General features: G+C 41.4%; 1 protein-coding gene across 1 annotated transcript in view; it reads right to left on the bottom strand.

Annotated features, from left to right (window-relative positions):
* The window catches only part of SNX6 (sorting nexin 6), a gene marked incomplete at its 3' end in the record, with an annotated part of 52,044 nt that extends 42,639 nt beyond the window's left edge, over positions 1-9,405 (bottom strand). The window contains exon 1 of the mRNA XM_077769246.1: positions 9,046-9,405. Within this exon, the coding sequence (XP_077625372.1) occupies positions 9,046-9,405 (360 nt within the window). The remainder of the gene's footprint in view (positions 1-9,045) is intronic.
* Between the last annotated feature and the right edge of the window lie 12,626 nt (positions 9,406-22,031).

Raw genomic sequence — 22,031 nt, 5'->3', positions numbered from 1 at the left:
GGTAAGGAAACAAATTTTTATTTTGTTCACTGCTGTACTCCCAATGGTGGACCTCAAATATTTACTGAATGGAGAGAAGGGTAGAAAGAAAGGTGGAAACCATAACTAGGCTAAGAAACTGTAATTAAGTACGATCAACAGAAAAACCCCTGAGACAGACAGAAGAAAATTTCATTAGGCTCATGAATTCAGGCCAAATTTTAAATTTATTTAACTCCTAGCACAAATAAAATTGTGGAAGTCCTGTAATACATCATTTCTATTATTAGTGTAGATCTTATACTGAGCAGTCAAATCAATGGTTGATTACACAGACATTTTCTGGAAAGTGGCATTTGCAACCAGATTTCCTCATATACTATACCTGGCTTGCAAATTCCCATAATTAGTATCAATTCAACCATCAACTCTCTGCGTTTACACTTTAAACTGCTGTATGGGGCTAGATAAAGTCACAACTGGCATTTGCAAGCAGATTTCCTCTCACATACCATACCAGACACAATAAAATATTAGTAGGGTATTACTAGGGAAGTACTAATGGTGTTCACCTCTGTATTTCCTCTAAGTCAAAGTTACTATTGCTGGTAGTACAAATATAACACTTTACTCTTTACACAAAATACTAACACACATTTAAAAAAAATTTTTTTTAATGTTTTATTTATTTCAGAGAGAGAGAGAGAGCAAGCACGCGCGCATGAGCAGGGGAGAGTCAGAGAGAAAAGGAAAGAGAATCTGAAACAGGCTCCAGGCTCTGAGCTGTCAGCACAGAACCCGACGTAGGGCTTGAACCCATGAACCTCGAGATCATGACCTGAGCCAACACCCAGGCACTCCATAATACTAACACACATTTACTTAGTAAACTTTTTAAAGCACTTAAAGTATATTCAAACAACTGTCCTAGGTATTATGGAATATATAAGGTGACCAAAAAGCCTTGCCTTCAAGAAATCTGTAGTGAGGAAGACAGTCAACTATATGTAAAAAACACAAGAGTGTTTCCTATTCTCTTTGCCTTGCCACTTTTACTACGTGTACAATTTAACCTTATCAATACCTCCCGCCCTGTGACCTTTCCGTGTATCTCCAGTCTGTTACCCCTCTCTCTGCTTCCCTCCTCTTCCACCCCACTGTGTGGTATGTCACTCCGATACCTTTCTTACTGGTCACATCAACTCTCATTGCTCTTTCTGCCATATTTGGCTTGCAAATTTCCACACTCAGGATCAATTCAACAATCATCTTTGCTTTCTGAGTTGCTCAGTGTGGCTAGAAAAAAGTCACAACTGATCTAATACAAATTAATAGTTTTCAAATTCCATTAGGCTCTTATAACCACTCAACATTCCTGGAAAGATCTGCCCAACTCCCCTTCTGGTTCCATTCAGCAACTACACCAAACTTTTACTACCTCAACTATCTATATCTCCAACCCCACTCTCAACAAGTGACTTTGTTTCCCACATCCCAAAGAAATAAACACTAGCAACTGTTTTTCCCTCAGACCCATCAATAAACTCTTCTGGTCTCATCATCTTCTCCACTTTCTCATTAGTGGTATCCTGTGGAGGGCAGAGTTGTCTGCCCACCTGAACATTTAATCATCCTGTCTGCTCCACAACCTGCTCACACACTGCTCTTCTAGTCAAGTTAGCCTCTGTCTCATAAACCCTTCACACTGAGTACCTAATTTCCAAACCTAATACTTTTTAGTAATCTTGACTTCTCTGTAGTATTTTGCCTTGGTGATCATTCCATCCACTTCCTTTAAACTCTCCTTCTGGGGACTTCTCTCATACCCTTCCTACCTCTCTCAGCCCTGTCAATCGATCCATTTCTTCTCTATAACCCTTAAATGTTGGTTTCTATGGGTGCTATCTAGCCTGGGCAATCTCAGTCATCCTTGACTATAACTCCTAAACTTGTATCATCAACTCAGACCTCTTATTCTAAGTTCCCAATCATACTTTCACCTTACCAACCAGACATACCCACTTGGATGTATTCACTTACTAAACAAATGAATGCCTTCAATGTACAAACCACTGTGCTAGGTGCTAGGGATAGAGCAGTGAAGACACAATCCTCATCCTTAACAGATCTTACATTCTAGTTTGGCAGAAAAGGGATTAAATGCCTTACAGGCACTTCAAATCAAACATATATGAAACCAATCATATTATCAACCTTCTGTTTTTCTCTCCTGCATTCCTCATTTTCTTTCTCCTCTGCCCAGCCCAAGTACTTATTTAGTCACTATGCCCTGTTAATTCTATCTCCTAAACATCTCTTTGCTATATCCCTTCCTTCATCCTCTATTTCACTGCCTTAGTGATTCCTTCATCATTTTTCATCTGGACTGTTGCAAAAGCCGGTTAACTGACTTCTCTGCTTTAGGAGAGGAAAGGATTAATCCATCCTCCACATCAGAGTAATCTACAATGCTATTTTCATTTAGACATAGGCCTTTCCCAGCTTAAAATCCCTCAGGACTTCACACTGCCTAGAATTTTAATTATTATGCACCTTAGACTTAATCTGTACTATCATACTACCCCTGCTTCCCGTAAGAACAAGTGCTCCAGGTAGAACCAAATTATCTACGTATGCTATTTACTCTGCTGGCAAGTCTTCCCCTTCCCTGAGAACGTACAAAATTCTTGGTCAACATTTAGTTCACTTAGGTCATAGCAAAGTGGTTAAGGGTGCCAGATGTGGAGCTAGACTGGCTGGGTCTGAACCCAGCTGTTATAACCTTGGGCAAGCTATTTAATGTCTCTGAACTTCAGTTCTCCTTTCCAAAGAATAGTAGCAACTACTTAACAGGGATTTGAGAATTGAGTTAACATATGGAAAGTATCCGGCACACAGTAAATGCTACAGTGATGTGCAGCTATCAGTATGTCCTTACTACTTCCCCTTCTCTCAAAGGTAAACACTCTCTCCTTTGTACTCCCATGGCACTTTATTGTAAGTCTGTCACTACACTGTGATGGTCTTAGGGCAGGAACTTTCTCTTTTTCTTCTGCCAACATTCATCTTCTTATCCTCTGCCAGTATAATCAATGTCACATTTTTATCTAAAAACAACTATCAGTAAATGTGGAATATGTTCAAACTGTTATGTAGGTACAAAAGAAAATGCAAACATCTGGCCAAGTCTTCAAAAATAAGTCAAATTTCAAGTGAAAAAAAAAAAAGGTGGGGGGGGGAAAAGGCACTCTACAATATTAAAAAGCATGCATAAAGATATTAAAGTATGGAGATGCCTGGTCAATGACAAATGGACTAGAGAATGTCTAGAGTGTGTATGTGTGGGAAGGACATACTGAGAAAGCCAGCCTGAAAGCGTTAGGAATGGTGTTTAATGCTTGCTAAGGAGTTTGAACATTACTGCAAAAGAATTGGGTCCAGGTAAGTACTTCTGACTAGTGGTGTTATATGATTTAGTAATTTAGTTAGGTAACTTGAAATAATGTGAAGGCTGGATTGGAAGGTAGACAGACAGGAGGCACAGACCAATGACAGAAATTGCTACAATCCAGGCAAGAAATAGCAAGGACATTAAGTAGGGCCATACAAATGAAAGATGGGATAAACAATATTTTTAAGATGATATTAACTGGCCTCAGTGACTATACTAATATGGAGACGAAGGATGTGATTCAGAGGTTTCTTGCTTGCACAACTGGAAAATGATAACATTAACGAAGATAAGGAATAGAGGGGGAAGAGCAAGGCTAGGAGTCTAGGAAGCTTTAGTTACTCCAAGTGGAGTAACTAACAATGACACATTATTTAGAATAAAAATCAAATGCTAAGAAGTATGCTATCACACTGGTACCCACTGCTCTTATTTAACAAGCACATCAGAGGAAAATGTGTCCAGTTCAAAGGGCTCATTTGTTTACTAAATAATATGTTACTGTCTTTCATTTTGGGGAAAAAATAGCCTATTGTGTAGAGGTATAGCTACAGAGTGGCCAGTAATTTTCAATATTGTGTATTTCTTAAAGCCTGCTTTTTATACAATATTTTCTTAAGACTGTAAGCTTCTCTTCTGTTCCAAATATCATAATGAAAATTTAAGGCTGCTTAAAAATGCATTTTATTATTTATTTTTCATAAGTTTATTTATTTTGAAAGAGAGAAAGAGAGAGAGCACACAAGTGGGGAAGGGGAAGAGAGAGTGGGAGAAAGAATCCCAAGCAGGCTCTGCACTTCCACGAACTGTGAGATCATGACCCAAGCTAAAATCAAGAGTTGGACGCTTAACCAACTGAGCCACCTATGTATTCCTAAAAATTTATTTTAAAATACTGATTTTAATTTTGCTTACTTGCTGCTCTGTATGAAATACCTGCATTATATTTGAATCTGTGATTCATATCAAAATTCCTATCAATATATGCACTTCATGCTTTTTCTCTATCAAGACTTTCTTTCTTAAAAGGCTGAACAAGATAACCTAAACTAAAATTACAATGCTTTAAAGATCTAATGGCAATCTATTTCTGTCAGGACAAACACAATATAAGGAAATTTAAACAGGCCAGATACTTCTGTTCTTGAAATGAGGAAACATCAGGGGAACTATGTAGCTATAATCAAACTTCAGTGCCCAACAGAATCTTCTTGGATACTTGCTGAAAAAGTAGTATATGACTGGGTGTTATATGGAATCCAACTTGACAATAAACTATGAAAGAAAAAAAAAAAGAAAAAGTAGTATATGTCCACAGCTAGAACAAACAATCCTAAAATTTGTATGGAACCAGAAAAGACCCCAAAGAGCCAAAGCAATCCTGAAAAAGAAAACCAATGCTGGAGGCATCACAATTCTTAACTTCAAGCTGTATTGCAAAGCTGTAATTACCAAGACAGTGTGGTACTAGCACAAAAACAGACACTCAGATCAATGGAACAGAGAACCCAGAAATGGACACACAAACGTATGGCCAACTAATCCTTGACAAAGTGGGAAAGAATACCCAATGGAAAAGACAGTCTCTTCAGCAAAAAGTGTTGGGAAAACTGGACAGCGACATGCGGAAGAACGAACCTGGACCACTTACACTGTACACAAAAATAAACTCAAAATGGATGAAAGACCTAAACATAAGACAGGAAGCCATCAGAATCCTATAGAAAAAAACAGGCAACAACTTCTTTGACCTCGCCCGCAGTAACTTCTTACTAGACAGGTCTCTGGATGCAAGGGAAACAAAAGCCAAGATGAACTATCAGGACCTCATTAAGATAAAAAGCTTCTGCATGATGAAGGAAACAACCAGCAAAACTAAAAGGCAACCAGTGTGATGGAAGATGACATTTGCAAATGACCTATCAGATAAAGGGTTAGTACCTAAAATCTATAAAGAACTTATCAAACTCAACACCCAAAAACCAAATAATCCAGTGAGGAAATGGCCAAATGACATTTCTTCTACAAAGAAGACATCCAGATGGTCAACAGACACATGAAAAAATGCTCACCCTCAATCAGCAAGGAACTACAAATCAAACCACAATGATAGGGGCGCCTAGGTGGCTCAGTTGGTTAAGCATCCAACTTCAGGTCAGGTCATGATCTCAAGGTGCTGACAGCTCAGAGCCTGGAACCTGCTTTGGATTCTGTGTCTCCTCTCTCTGCTCCTCCCCCATTTATGCTCTGTCTCTCAAAAAGAAAAAAAAAAAAAGTTTGGGGCGCCTGGGTGGCTTAGTCGGTTAAGCGTCCGACTTTCGCTTAGGTCATGATCTGTCAGTTCATGGGTTCGAGCCCCGCGTCGGGCTCTGTGCTGACTGCCAGCTCAGAGCCTGGAGCCTGTTTCAGTCTGTGACTCCCTGTCTCTCTGACCCTCCCCTCCTCACGCTGTGTCTCTCTCTCTCTCCTAGAAATAAAAACATTAAAAAAAAAAGAAGAAGAAATAAAAAAAAGTTAGAAAAAAATTTTCAAAACCACAATGAGATACCACCTCGTACCTAGCAGAATGGATAAGATTAACAACTCAGGCAACAGCAGATATTGGTGAGAATGCAGAGAAAGAGGAACCTTTTGCAGTGCTGGTGGGAATGCAAACTGGTGCAGCCACTCTGGAAAACAGTATGGAGGTTCCTCAAAAAATTAAAAATACAACTACTCTACAACCCAGCAATTGCACTACTAGGTATTTATCCAAAGGATAAAAAATGACTCAAAGGGACACATGCACCCCAATGTTTATAGCAGCACTATCAACAACAAAGTATGGAAAGACTCCAAATGTCCACTGAAAGTTAAACAGATAAAGATGTGGTATATACAATATTAATACAATGGAATATTACTCAGCGGTCAAAAAGAATGATATCTTGCCATTTGCAACTACATGGATGGAACTAGAGGGTATTATGCTAAGCGAAATTAGTCACAGAAAGACAAATATCATATGATTTCACTCATGTGGAATTTAAAATACAAAACAGATAAACATAAGGGAAGGGAAGCAAACATAATATAAAAAGAGACAGGGGGGCAAAACATAAGAGACTCTTAAATACAGAGAACTGAGGGTTGCTGGAAGGGTTGTGGGAGGCGGGATGGGGGGATGGGCTAAATAGGTAAGCGGCACTGAGGGCACTGAAATGAGCACGGGGTGTTATATGAAAGCCATGAATCACTAAAATCTATTCCTGAAATCATCATTATAGTATATGTTAACTAACTTGGATTTAAGTTAAAAAAAAAAAAAAGAAAAGGTAGTGTATGTCAATTATACTTGGATTAAAAGAAGAAGAAAGAAGAAATATAAAAAAAAGAAATAGTTATCTGTCCTCTCTACTTCAGAAGGACAGGACCCAGAAACTTTGGTTTTCCAAACACCTCAGGTGATTCTGAAGTATTTCAAGGCCACTCTAAGAAATACTTGTACTAGCTCTGATATCAGAAACATGATTTAAAGTCCACCTCTTCCATTCATTCGTTGTATGACCTGAGACCACTTACTTAGTTTCTTCAAGGTTCAGATTTCTCATCTGTAAAAGGCGAATACTTAAAGTTTCACGAGGATGAGAGGATACAATGAAACAATGCTTATACAGTACTTAACACATGCCCACCTATAATTATTACTATGATTCATCCAGTTCCACAGAACAAAAAATAAGGAAGAACTGGACATATATACATATTCACCATGACATTCTAAATGCTTTGTTATTCATAGTAATGTTTTTTCCATTTTCATATTAAAATTTTCATCTACAAAATTCTACAAAAACCTCCCGGTCAGGCATGCTCTTTGTCTTCCTTTTTTTAAATTTTGGAATACACGAAGAAAGTTTTTGGACACATTACGTAACTGCTTCCAGTTTCATAAACAAACCTTATCAAAGGCATAAGGCAATGAACATTGACTATTAACCAGAAAATACTTTTCATATCAACATAGATACTCAAAAAATTAATATTTTTACTCCACATTAGTCAGATTTTACAGGAAACCAAATCCTGTTTGCTTTTTCTGGTAAACCACAAAAATTAGACACAAGGTTATCTAAATAAAAAATGCCAACTGTTTATATTTAGAAAAATCAGTTTAACTGGACTATAATCAATTCATCTCCTTTCATTACACAACTCTTCTGGTTTCCCCTATTTTAAAATCCTAAATGTAATTTATAAGTGACCATCTAACGCCACTGTTTTATTCCAGAAGATGTATATACACACAGTTTTTTAAAAACTCATTAGAAACTTAATTTTTTAGAAATAACCAGAAATCTGTAAGCACCTGGGTGGCTCAGTTGGCTGGGTGTACAACTCTTTGATTTTGACTCAGGTCATAACCCCTGGGTGGTGGGATCCAGCCCGCTTTGGAGCTCCACGCTCAGCATGGAGCCTGCTTATGAATCTCTCTCTCTCTGCCCCTCACTCTCAAAATCAATCAATCAATAAACATTTTAAAAAACTCCAGAAATCCTGTATGATGCTTTCACACTAACTAGAAATTCTAAACGATGCTTTTGTGTAAACTGAGAAATTTATTAAAACACCATTTATAAAAGTATGCAGCCTCCTCTGCATCCTTACCATTTGAAAGCCTTAGAAAGCTCATCAGTTAATAACACCTCATCTTTTATTTAAAAAACAATAATAATATTCAAGAATATTTTATCACCTGCCAAAAATCAACTACCTGATGGGTCGGCCAAATCATCTAACATGAATAAGTAAAGGCAAAATGGAAAACTCAAGTGCAGGCTGTTAAATGTGATGGAACCAAGGAACCTTGCTGAGCTGCAATCATCATACATCAATATTTTTCAAGTGCTCACTTGTACAAGGCACTATACAGATTACCACCCTTCAGCCAAGGCAAATGGCGCGGGGGGTGGGGGTGGGGGAATGGGAGGGAGGAATCGGAGCCCTGGAGGCCCTTTCTTAAGCATGCAATTGGGCTCAAACTACCACCAAGGGAACTCTGCAAAAGATGTATTTTTTGGACGGTAAGAAACGTAAAGGTACCGTGAGCTTCCAGCACTTTGCAAAATCTGGGAGGATATTGGAGAAGAGTTAAGGTTCCGCGACGGTGAAATTCCTTGCAAAAGGGTAATTTTGTAAAAGCTTGTACTCTATCTGTTTTAGGAGAGAAGGGTGGGCGGCAGCGGGTTCGAGGTCCACAAGAGGAGAATACCCAGGGTGCCGCCAGGAAGGTCTGAGAATGGGTTTTCAAGCCCCCAAAGTATCGAGGGTCAGGGGAGGGATGCAGCTCCGGCCTCGACCTCCACTTCCGCACCTGCCCTGACCCAAGCGGTGTAAGGGGTCCAACGGAGGGTCTGAGTCAGGGACAAGAAAACGGTCCTGGGTCCCCGGGAAATCAGAACGGAGCGGCCCCGAGGGAGGAAGGGCTGCAGGAGGGCGGGGCGCGGTGCTGCGAAGGAACCGAAAGGAGGACGGCGGGGAAATGGGGCCGTACGACCGGGGACCCTTCCGGTACCACACCCGAGGGCCAAGACGGGACGGGAGGGTCCCGTCAGCGAGAAGGAGGCAGAACTTACTCCGCGGTCCTCCTCCGAGAGGAAGTCGGGGCCGTCGTCCAGGCCTTCCTGCAGGGTTGCCGGGCCCGGCGCACCGGGGGAGAAGATGGAGNTCCGCCCGCTCCGCCCCGCCCTGGAGCCGGGGTCAGGGGGCCATGAGCTGTAGGAAGAAGGAAAGCAGGGCCCTCCGCCCAAGGTCGAAGCACCCCAGTCGGAAAGGGCCCAAAGGCCCAGACCCACATGGCTGCGGGCAGGTCGCAACTGGCCGGCTCTGACCCGGAAGGAACCCAGTGCCACCCGGGGAGCTGTCCAGTTCCCTTTCCCTGAGGGCTGCCGCGAAAAAAACCAAGCAAGCGCTCTCCAGAAGCCACAATAAATCATCTTGTCTTTGTATTATGCCACACGATAATTAATCACAATTAATATTTTGCCCATACAAATTGTGGGAACTAAGGGCGTTCATAGTCAGCTGTAATCAAGCTTTTACTGTTGATGAGGTAATAACAACCTCAGGGTTTGGGGCGCTAATAGTTGAGCACTATAAAAATGAGCTGTTTGCGTTACAAGAGTATTTCTTTCCTTTATATGAACACGTGCCTGCAGATCTACTCTAACTGTCCAGCCAGGTAGCACCACGTGGGGTATCCACAGGCAATTCAAAAGATGAGACAAATTATTCCTTAACCTTTGCCCCATGTCCCTTTTACACACAAGCACACACTCAAACGTACAAGCCAGCCTTATGCTTCCACTTAATGGCATCAGCATCTTTAAATTTTCAGACCAGAAACCTCCAAGTCCTATTCAAATCCTTCCTTTTTCTCCCTCACTCATCACACCATTTAGTAACAAATTCTATTGCACCTACAATTGATTTTCTGTCTTATCTCTTAAATTGTCCCATTCCTTCCTCTCCTCCCTTCCACAGCAATTATCCTCAGTATCTGTTTGACCTTTGCAATACTCTCCCAACTTTTCTTTTTTCCATCGGTCTTTCCTCCGTTCTACATACTACTGCCAGTTTTCCTCCTGGACACAGACATCGATGATAATGCTGCTACCCTGTTCAATAATCTTTACACATCTTTATGACTTAAAGTCCAACTCCTCTGCCAAGCATTTAAGGCCCTCTACACTCAATTCCCTCCCTCTTTTGTTGAATTGAAACTCTCAAAACAGTAATGTTAAACAATTAATATTTTCATGAGAACTTTTTGTAGCTTTCATTTTGTATGCAAGAAGAACTGAGGCACAGAGAAGTTAAGTTACTGCCCGAACAAGGGTTATTCTCCAATGGAGGAGGGGCGGGGGGGGGAGGGACTTTATTTTTTGTCTTTTGTTTCTTGTTTCCCAGCACATTGTAATAACTACTGGAGTAGTGTTTTTCACTGGGAGTCATGAGGCATCATGCGGCATCAGTGTAGTGTGATGAAGTGTCAGGAGGGATGTTCTGGTAATTTGTTGCTGATGAAAAGTGCCAATATTTTCTAATAATTTGTTTTTGGTTTGAAGGTAATGCCTGTAAAGCTCTGCTTCCCAGATGGAGAGAAGAGTGGAGCTACAATTAATGAGTGGCATTTGAATACAACTGATAGGAGGGTCAAGTGTGCCCTGTGGACAAAGGTTGAGAAGTACCACCTAGGACCGCCTAAATGTCTCTGATCATTAACCAAAGGTTTCAGTTCTTAAGCCAAGTACAGAAACTTTGTACGGAAACACTCATATTATCGAATGTCAAAACTTTGAAATCAGTAGTTAAAAACAAGTTTTAAAATATGAATAGCCGAATAGGGGTGCCTGGGTGGCTCAGTCAGTTAAGTGTCCACTCTTGATTTCAACTGAGGTCATGATCCTAGGGTCATGGGATTGAGCCCCACTGGATCAAGCTCTGTGCTGAGTGTGGTGCCTACTTGGAATTCTCTGATCCTCCACAACTTGTGTGTGTGTGTGTGTGTGCGCGCGCACATGCATACATACTCTCTCTCACTCTCTCCCTCAAAATAAATAAATAAGCAGTTAAAAAAATATATGAGTAGCCAAATAAAATCATCAACAAAGACTTACAGTAATTACTACCGTCAAAAATCAATAACTGAAAACTGACATGAATAGAGAACCCAACCTTGAAATAATAGTTATTCATTAATACCTGAGCTGACCTTTCTGGGTAAAGGTCTCAAACTATATTTTATAAATGATGAGAAAGAATTATCAGTAGCTGATGCTAACAACTATCAAAAAGTCACTTTAGAACTTAAGAGACATCAAAGGAAAAGAAATTAAGATAAGCTCACATAATAGATTTTTCTGCTTCTTATAAAATAAATCAAGAAGATATTAAAGCTGAACTACTTTTCTAGTATGCTTAACCAAATAATCAATTTTTTATCTTGTTTTAATAGTTTTTTATGAAATTGCCTACTTTTATATAAGTTCCATGAGCAAATTATGTTGAATCACGATCTGATCATTTCATAGATTTAGGTACGTGAAAATAAAATATTACAATTAGGGGTAGTTTCCCAATAGTGTGCTTCAAAAACAAATGTATGATAGACTTTAGAGAATAGTAAACTTGTAGAGAATAATAAGTGAGTCACTTTAAAATTTTGAAGACCAAAAATTGTATCTGCTTTGAATATTTTGTCAAGCAAAACTCGTTTATTTTTTCCAGAACAAAACCTTTAAAAATATGAAATGGTGATTATTTAATTAGATGTAGAAGATAACTGTTTAATTCCTTTTTTCATGTTCTGATCAAAGAAGGGTTCACCAAACCATATTTTTGCTAACTGCTCCCTTCCTCAACTTTTAGATCATTTTTTGTTTTGGATAGCTTTTAAGTCCTGATTCTTCCCTCCTCCCTGGGAGTTATGCTATACACCAAAATTCTCTACAGGAAGACTGCTGAACTCCGTTTTTTCCAATTACACCAATTAGGACACATTTACCTGGAAGTAGCAGAAAATATCAATTCAAAATAAGCAGGATAGAAATTTATTATCTCCCAACAAAAAAATCAAGAAATAAGGAGTTTCTGGATATAGTACAGATCTTCCTCAATTTACAATGGGGTTACATCCCGATAAACCCATTCTAAGTTGAAAATGCATTTAATACACCTAATCTACTGAACATCATAGCTTAGCCTAGCCCGCCTTAAACATGCTCAGAACACTTACATTAGCCTACAGTTGGCAAAATCATCTAACACAAAGCCTATTGTACAATAAATGCTGACTATCTCATGTAATTCATTGAATCCTGCACTGAGAATGAAGAACAGGATGGTTGCATGGGTACAGAATGGTTGTAAGTATATTGGTTGTTTACCCTTGTGACTGCATGGCAGACTGGGAGCTGTGTCCAGCAGCTCTGACAACATGAATCACATGTAATCCAGTACTTGCAGATAATCACTGTTCATATTTTGGCAAATATGCTTTTAAATGTTTTCCCCATGCATACGCCTCATCCAGTATTTTTGACATGATCAATATCATATTTCAGAATATTATGTCATATTATTAGGTAAATTTCTATTCTTTGGCATGAATTTTAATACCTATGATATTCTAGTGGCTAGGGGCGCCTGGGTGGCTCAGTTGGTTAAGTGGCCGACTTTGGCTCCGGTCATGATCTTATAGTTCATGGGTTCGCCCTCCCCCGCCCCCACCGGGCTTTGTGCTGACAGCTCAGAGCCTGGAGCCTGCTTCAGATTCTGTATCTCCATCTCTCTCTGCTCTTCCCTGCTCACACTCTGTCTCTCTCTCTCTTAAAAATAATTTTAAAAAATTTTAAGAAATTAAAAAAATTTTATTAGCTAGATGTATCAGTGCATTTAACTATAACTCATTGCTTGAAATTGATATTGTTTATATTTTGTTTACTTGAAAAAAAAAGTTTAGGGAGCCTGGGTGGCTCAGTCGGTTAAGCATCTGACTTTGGGTCAGGTCATAATCTCACAGTTGGTGAGTTCCAGCCCCGCATCGGGCCCTGTGCTGACAGTTTGGATCCTGTAGCCTGCTTTGGATTCTGTGTCTCCTTTTCTCTTTCTGCCCCTCCCCTGCCTGTGTGCACGTGCCCTCTTTCTCTGAAAGATAAATAAATCAACTTTAAAAAAAGTATAAAACATATCCTAGTAGTTAAGTCTTTGGAAATACCTCTGATTATCATCATTATCATTTAGATGTTTATTTATTTTTGAGAGAGTGCAAGTGGGGCAGAGACAGAGAGAGGAGAGCAGAGGATCAGAAGCCAGCTCTGTGCTGACAGCAGTGAGCCTGATGTGGGGCTTGAACTCATGAACTGGGAGATCGTGACCCGAGCTGAAGTTGGACACTCAACTGACCAAGCCACCCAGGCTTCCCTAGTGCTCTGCCAAATCTTAACTGATGTGTTTTTTAAGGAGAAATGTTAGACTAAATTGAAAAATTGAAATTGTACCTTTGCACACATATATCTCTGAAAATAAATAGCAATGGGATTTGGTTAAGTACACTGATACATCCAGCTGTTGTAATAAAAACATTATTCTGGAATTCTACAAAATACTTAACTGATAGTCCTCAAAAGTACCTATCAAAGATCATGAAAAAATGGAAAGACAGAGGCCCCTGCCTGGCTCAGAAGAGTATACAACTCTTAATCTTGGGGTTGTGGGTTCCAACCCATAGTTGGGTGTAGAGATTACTGGAAAAAAACCCTAAAAACAAAACAAAACAAAAAAGGAAATATAGACACTGTCATAAACCAAGAGCATTGAGAAGACTTAACGACCAAGTACAACATAGTATCTTGGATTAGATCCTGGAACAGAAAAAGGACATTAATGGGAAAATGAGCTCACTCTGAATAAAGTCTGGAGTTTAGTTAATGATAATATACTAACATTGGTTTCTTAGTTTTGGCAAATGTACCTCAGTGAGTAAGATGATAACATTAGAGGAAATTGAAACTGAATGAGAAGCATAAGGAAATTCTCTCTGCTATCTATTGCAAAGGACTGGCTGTTTATGTATTTATGTTCCCCTGCCCACATCACCCAGTCCATATGTTGAGATCTTAATGCTCAATGTGATGGTATTAGGGGGTAGGTTCTTTGAAAGGTGATTACTGCCTCCCACGAATGAGATTAGTGCCTTTATAGAAGAGGCCCCAGAGAGACCCCCATCCCTTCTGCCAAGTGAAGTTACAGTAAGAAGACAGAAGACAGCGGTGTATAAGGAACCAGGCCCCTACTAGACACTGAATCTGCCAGTGTCTTGGCCTTAGACTTCTCAGCCTCCAGAATAGTGCAAAATAAAGGTCTGTTGTTTACAAGCCATCCAGTTTATGATATTTTGTTATAGTGGTCCAAATAGACTAAGACATTATCTTTGCAACTTCTCTGTAAATCTAAAATTATTCCAAAATAAAAAAGTTTACTTTAGGGGCACCTGGGTGGCTCAGTCGGTTGGGCGTCTGACTTTGGCTCAGGTCATGATCTCACCGTTCATGGGTTCGAGCCCCCTGTCGGGCTCTGTGCTGACAGCTAGTTCGGAGGCTGGAGCCTGTTTCGGTTTCTGTGTCTCCCTCTCTCTCTGACCCTCCCTTGCTCACACTGTCTCTCTCTCTCTCTCAGAAATAAATAAAAAACATTTAAAAATAAAAAAAAAACAAAATAAAAAAGTTTATTTAAAAAAAAAAAGCGCGATTCTGAGAAGGGATTCAGGCATCCGTGGCACAAAATGATTCATGTCTGCCCTAGAGCCTCAGATACTATTGAACAAGGGAAGAGAGAGCAGCACGGTCAGGTGGGAAGTTTTTGTGAGCCAGGCCTGGTGGTAGGAACATCTCTTCTGCCTGTGTTCAGTCACATGGTCTGTCCTGATACAAGAAGGCCTGGGAAATGACAGGAACTCCTGGAATGGTCAGCAACTCTATGCTACGGAAGGTCACACAACTCAGCTAGCCATCTACCCACCACGTGATTTCTGGCAGTGGAGTTATGTAGTTCCTGTCCATCAGTCAAGATTCTAATAGGAAACAGATGTCACACTCAAATTAAGAGATTCAAGGAAGGTTTACTTACAGAGGGAAAAAGTTCAAACTTGAGGGTGGCTATAACACAGGACCAGGGGCAGCAAAACCCAGGCCAGTAGAAGCCCCAGAGGGTTGAAATATTGAAGGCAGGAGGAAGTCCACCATGGCAGTAACATAGAAAGGAGTTCTTAATGGATCCTCAGCAAAAAGCTTTTTTTTTTTAAATTTATTTCTAGGAGAGAGAGAGACAGCATGAGCAGGGGAGGGTTAGAGAGAGAGGGAGACACAGACTCCGAAATAGGCTCCAGGCTCTGAGCTGGCAGTCAGCACAGAGTCCGACGCGGGGCTCGAACCCCCGAACCGCGAGATCATGACCTAAGCGAAAGTTGGACGCTTAACAGACTAAGCCACCCAAGAGCCCCAAAAAGTTTTAATTAAATTGCAATAAAATGGTTTGAAAAAGCTGGGAAATATGTTATAAAGCAAGGCTGACCTTGAGCAGAAAAGTTAAAGAATAACTTCAAGTGCAAAGATTTGAATCAGACAGAACTGCCCTAGAATTCTAGTTTCCCCATTTCTCTTTTTACTTTTTAAAAATTTTTGAATGTTTCTTATTTATTTTTAGAGACAGAGAGAGAGAGTGTGTGTGAGCAGGGGAGGGGCAGAGAGAGAGAGGAAGAGAGAGAATCCCAGTCAGGCTCAGTGCAGAACCCTATGTGGGGCTCCATCCCACAATGCATAAGATTACGACCTGAGCCAAAATCAAGAATTGGGCACTCAACCGACTGAGCCACCCAGGTGCCCCCAGCTTTGCTACTTCTTAATAAAATAGGACTTGTTTCTGTAAAATATTCAACTATTGAATATAAATACATCCCTAAATTTTATTCCCTACCTTTCCGTATCTGGCCTCAACTTTGAGGCTTACTGGCCAAGAGCAGGAAAGAACAGTCACTTGCCCTTAATTGCAGGACACTTGGGTGGTGGTGTAGTTAGGACATAGAGCTCCCTGACCATGTAAACAAGAGATTTCTGCCTGCTCTTGAGACCTTGGCAGGAGGCCAGAGTGGAGAGGGACACAGTAGCTCCAGCCCTTTTTAGCCTTGATGGGGGGATGAGAAAACAAGAGAAGAGGAGGGCATGGTCAGATGCATAGGTCTTGATTTCCTCTCTTCAGACTTTAGGTCTAGAGGGAATGGGGACATCAGACAAACTGAAGCACATGCTGATAATAGGGAGACGCTCTTGTTCTTGATCACGTAAGGCCTTCTTGAGATGAATTGTCTGGAGGACTTCCCCGATGCTAACCCGGCGGTTCAGTCCTATCAAGGAGAAAGAAGTCTTGAGGTTTAGCTTTCCTTAGGCTGTGGTTGAGACCCACAAGTTTCCCCAGCGCGCAGCCCTTCTTCAAAGTCAGAAGACAGCTAAGTCAGGTGCCTGCAGTCTTCATGTATAAGGCACGTAGCTAATACTGAGTATGTTGGCGACTGTAGAGATGTTCTGAGGACTCAGACAAAACTTTGAAAGGTCTATACAATACCATCTCCATCCCTAGAGATCTTAGAACAGAACAGATCATACCCCTGGCCTCCTCCCCATCGCCGTCCCTCCCCACCCCAAACCCCACGCTTGCCCCAGCCTGGATGATTTTGGTCTCAGCCTTCCCAGAAGCAGAGAGTCGGGCCAAACGACCTCTTGAGGTTTCTCTCTGCTTTTCGACTCAGCAAATATACTGAATTATTCAGTCTTTTATATTCTACAACCACATTTTTTTAGTCACTTTTCTGACCTTGCTATTTAAACAATTTCCTATGCCTTGCAGTTTCTAAAAAGGAAAGTCAGAACATGCATATCCTCATTTTAAAGGCATATTGGCAGAATACACTAAATTCTAAATTATTAAAAGTAATTGTCTCCCCCTCTTGTATTTTAACTAAACTCGTACCTTGTATAAACTTGCTATGGAATGGTCTCAGAAATACACCTGCTATAGGATTCACCAAAAGACGGAGACTGAGGTAATTATAAAGGTCTGGTTTGGGGCAAGAGTGTGGTGCTCTGGAGGAGGTGAAAGATGTTCAGTCTGGCTGGTGGCTCTATGGCCTAGAAGCTTCCATGTGGAGGAGATATTCACCAAACCCTGTTTTTTCCCCCCTAGTTCCTCAAAGAGACTACACTACCCAGATCTCACAGGGTAAGAGTACCTGAGTGACTAAATTAAATGGGATGTGAGTGAAAAAAACGCGCACAGGGCTGCCTGTGAAAAATCTCTTATATGAATATATTAGTTTTCCTACTGCTTCTGCAACAGATTACCACAAACTTAGTTACTGAAAACAACACAGTTTTATTCTCTTACTTCTATTTTTTTTAATGTTTTTATCTATTTTTGAGAGAGAGAGAGAGACAGCATGAGCAGGGGAGGGGCAGAGAGAGAGGGAGACACAGAATCTGAAACAGGCTCCAGGCTCTGAGCTGTCAGCACAGAGCTCAATGAAGGGCTCGAACCTACGAACCGTGAGATCATGACCTGAGCTGAAGTTGGACGCTTAACCGACTGAGCCACCCAGGCGCCCCTATTCTCTTACTTCTAGTGGCCATTAGTGTGAAATCAGTTTCACTGGGCTGAAGTCAGGAGGTGTTAGCCGAGCTGGTTCCTCCTGGAGGATCCAGTGGGGAATCCATTTTCCAGCCTTTTTTTTTTCTTTAGCTTCTGGATGCTGCCTGCATCCCCTGGTTCATGGTCCCTTCCTCACTCCAATGTCTTTGATCATCACATCTCCCTCTTCCTCCTTTGACCTTCTTGCTTCCCTCTTATGAGAACTCTAGTGATTACATGTAGGGCCCTCCAGATGAACCAGGATAATTTCCTCATCTCAAGATCTTTAATTTAACCACATCTATAAAGTCTTTATTGCAATATAAAATAAGAGTCACAGGTTCTGGAGATTAGGTTGTGGACATCTTTGGGGACCCTTATCCAGCCTACTGCAGTGACCCTACACACTTTGTCTTTCCAGCCCTGCAGATATCAATAAAGCTGAAAGAGATGGGAAAGTCCTACAGTAGAAGACCAGGTCGCTGAATGACTGGGTAGAACACAGTTCCTGTGCTGACCACACTGGTCTGTGAAATGAGAGAGAAAAATCTTTTATTGTGGTGAGCCACTGTGGTTGATTGAATTATTGGCTGCAATGCTTTAACCTTCCCTGTGCCCCCACCTTTGCAATGGCCTCATTGTGGGAAGAGTGTACTTCCTTGCCCTTTTACTTTAGGCTTGACAATGTGACTTTCTTTGGCCAATGACATGTGACTTACAGCGTGCCCAGGTCTTAAAGATCACTTGTATGTCCACTTGCATTCATTCGTCTCTAGCATTGCTGTGAGCCCAGCCTGGTGCTTCATCATGGAATGGTTGTTGTTTTACACCAGTAAATTTTAGGATGGTCTACTAGATAGCAAAGGTCAACTAATACAACTACTGAGCTTTTATTTGCCTATTGCAGGCAGTTAGACTAAAGCAGGGGAGAACAACTGAATGAGGGAGATGGAAGAATAGAATGCTGGGGCCCGGGGGGGTGTTTATCATTCCAGTGGAGTGGCAGTTCCCAGTGATAGCAAGATCAGGGAATAACCATGGAAGGGAATGGCTAACACTAAATGGGGGTATTGTCACTGGAGATGAACAGATCAAATATAATGACAGAACTTGAGTTGCAGTGGAAGACTGACTACAAGCCAAGTGCCCGAGCTACCACTGAATAAGGACGGCTGGTCTTGAGACGGGAAAGCTAAACATCAGGCAACTTTGGCAAGAAGAAAATTCAGAAATGCTGGAATCGCCCTGTGAATTGTACTAGGAGTGGGAGATCCTCTCCAAACTCCTGTTATATGGAAACAAAGGAAGGGTGAAGTAGTTGGGAAGTGAGACCTTTGCTTGGGAAGATAAGTTGTGTTTGGTTTCAGTTGTCTGATTTAGTCTCCGCAGAAGAAGAAATCCAGTGGGAACCGGGACACTTCATTAAACACAGATGTGAGATTATACTGAAGCTTCTGCTGAGTGAACCACAGAACTGTGGCACTGACTGGGTACCTCCACAAGGCCTGAATTAAGGGCAAATGTAGAAGTATCTCCCGCTGGCACATTTATTTGATAACTGCTTTTTTTTCCTTAAATAGTTTATTGTCAAGTTGGTTTCCATATAACACCCAGTGCTCATCCCAACAAGTGCCCTCCTCCATGCCCATCACCCCCCTTCCTCTCCCCCACCTCCATCAGCCCTCAGTTTCTTCTCAGTGTTCAAGAGGCTCTCATGATTTGCCTCCCTCCCTCTCCCCAACTATTTTTCCCCTTCTTCTTCCCCATGGTCCTCTGTTGTTACTTCTAATCCACCTATACGTGCAAACATATGGTATCTGTCCTTCTCTGCCTGACTTATTTCACTCACATAACACCCTCAAGTTCCACCCACATTGTTACAAATAGCCAGATTTCATTCTTTCTCATTGCCATGTAGTATTCCATTGTATAGATGAACCACATCTTCTTGATCCATTCATCTGTTGATGGCCACTTAGGGTCTTTCCATGACTTGGCCATTGTTGAGAGTGCTGCTGTGAACATTGAGGTACATGTGCCCCTAGGCATCAGCACTCCTGTGTCCCTTAGGTAAATTCCCAGCAGTGCTATTCCTGGCTCATAGGGGAGTTCTATCGTTCATTTTTTCAGGAGCCTCCACACTGTTTTCCCGAGGGGCTGCACCAGTTTACATTCCCACCAACAGTGTAGGAGGGCGCCCGTTTCTCCACATCCTCGCCAGCATCTATAGTCTCCTGATTTGTTCGTTTTAGCCACTCTGACCGGTGTGAGGTGGTATCTCAGTGTGGTTTTGATGTGTATTTCCCTGATGAGAAGGGATGCTGAGCATCGTCTCATGTGTCCGTAGGCCATCTGGATGTCCTCTTTGGAGAAGTGTCTGCTCATGTCTTCGGCCCATGTTTGCACTGGATTATTTGTTTTTCAGGTGTGGATTTTGGTGAGTTCCTTATAGATTTTGGATACTAGCCCTTTATCTAACAGGTCATTTGCAACTATCTTTTCCCATTCCGTCAGTTGTCTGTTAGTTTTATTGATTGTTTCCTTTGCCATGCAGAAGCTTTTAATCTTGATGAGGTCCCAATAGTTCATTTTTGCTCTTGATTCCCTTGCCTTGGGGGATGTGTCAAGAAAGAAATTGCTGCAGTGGAGGTCAAGGAGGTTGTTTCCTGCTTTCTCCTCTAGGGTTTTGATGGTTTCCTGCCTCAAATTCAGGTCCTTTATCCATTTTGAGTTTATTTTTGTGTGTGGTGTGAGAAAATGATCTAGTTTCATACTTCTGCATGTTGCTGTGCAGTGATAACTGCTTTTTTTTAATCAATTGGCTCATTTTTTTCATAGATTTTAGGACAAGACATAAAGCATGTCAACTATAATTCAATAGTTAACAATATAATTCAATATCAACAAATAAAAGGGCAAGAAATAGCATGAGAGTGTTTTGTGTGTCTTCTGTAGAAATTAAGTGTGCTAATAATGCAATAATGGGTTTGATGTTTGAGTGCTCCTAAAAAGGATCTGGAAGTGGGGCAACTGGGTGGCTCACTTGGTTAAGCATCTGACTCTTGATTTTGGCTCAGGTCTAGATCTCATGGTTCATGGGATTGAGCCCCGAGTCAGGCTCTGTCCTGACAGCACAGAGCCTGCTTGGGATTCTCTCTCTCCCTCTCTCTCTGCCCCTCCCCCACTCACATCCTCTCCCTCTCTCTCTCAAAATAAATAAACATTGAAGAAAAAAACCTTTTAAAAACATTTGAATAAGAGGATCTGGAAGTGTTCATAACTTACTTCTTTCTGTAGCTCTGAAGATATCCTGAGGAGATTAAGTTCGTTTTCCAGCAATGTTGCAAAAGCTGCCCTCGCGTCGGTAGTATAGTGGTGAGCATAGCTGTCTTTCAAAAGCTGCCCTCTGCAACAGACTACAGCTTCCTGTCCTCCTTATGGATGGCACTGCAGAGGCACAGTTCCATGTAGTCTACATGGTGTCATTGGCAGAGTGACAGCCTCCAAAGAGATCTGCGTCCTAATCCCTAGAACTTGTGAATGCATTACCTTACAAGGCAAAGGGGAATTTCATCTGCAGATGGAATTAAGTTTGTTAATCAGCTGGCCTCGAGACGTGGAGATTATCCTGGATTATATTAGGTGGGTCCAGGATAATCACGAGGGTTCTTTTAAGTGAATGACAGAAGCAGAAGAGGAGAACCAGAGAGGTGGCAGTGTGAGAAAGGCTCGGCCCAATATTGCTGGCTCTGAAGACAGAAATGGGCCATGAGCCAAGGAATGCGGCCAGCCTTTAGAAGCTGGAAATGGCAAGGAAACCGATTCTTCCCTAGAGCCTCCAGAAGGACTACCGCCCTGCTGACACCTTGATTTTAGCCCCATGAGAATCCTTTTCACTTCTGACCTCCCACATTCTAAGATAATAGTAATTTCCTCACATGCACTTTTCAGTGCTCAGCTGAAGTTTGATGTTCGGGTCTTTGGAGCTCTCTCTCTCTCTCTTTCTATGCAGCCAGTCTCTCTGGGATTGAAAATTCCAGCCACCCAAGTGTTCTCAAATTCTCAACTCTGTCTCCTTAAATCAGGAAGACTGCAGGGCTCCACCCAGTTTCCCCCTTTCTGTGCCTCTGCCTGGAAACATTTCCAGGCAGTGAGCTGGGACGACCATTGACCTCATCTTTTTCATTTCCCTTCAGAGATCGTTGTTCTCTGCTGTCTATTGTCGAATGTCTGAAACTGTCGTTTCAAATATTTTGCCCAGTTTAAAAAAATCTTAAAGCAGTCAGCAAATTTGGTTCCTCTCACTTCATCATGGCAGAAAGCAGAAGTCCCAGGAACCATATTTCAATCACAGATGGGCTATTTTTTCCTGAACAAATTTGTT

This window comes from Crocuta crocuta, unplaced genomic scaffold (assembly GCF_008692635.1).
Source record: "Crocuta crocuta isolate KB4526 unplaced genomic scaffold, BGI_CrCroc_1.0 scaffold65, whole genome shotgun sequence".
Classification (NCBI taxonomy): Eukaryota; Metazoa; Chordata; class Mammalia; order Carnivora; family Hyaenidae; genus Crocuta; species Crocuta crocuta.
Note: the sequence above shows the minus strand (reverse complement) of the source record. Positions and strands in the feature narration are given on the sequence as shown.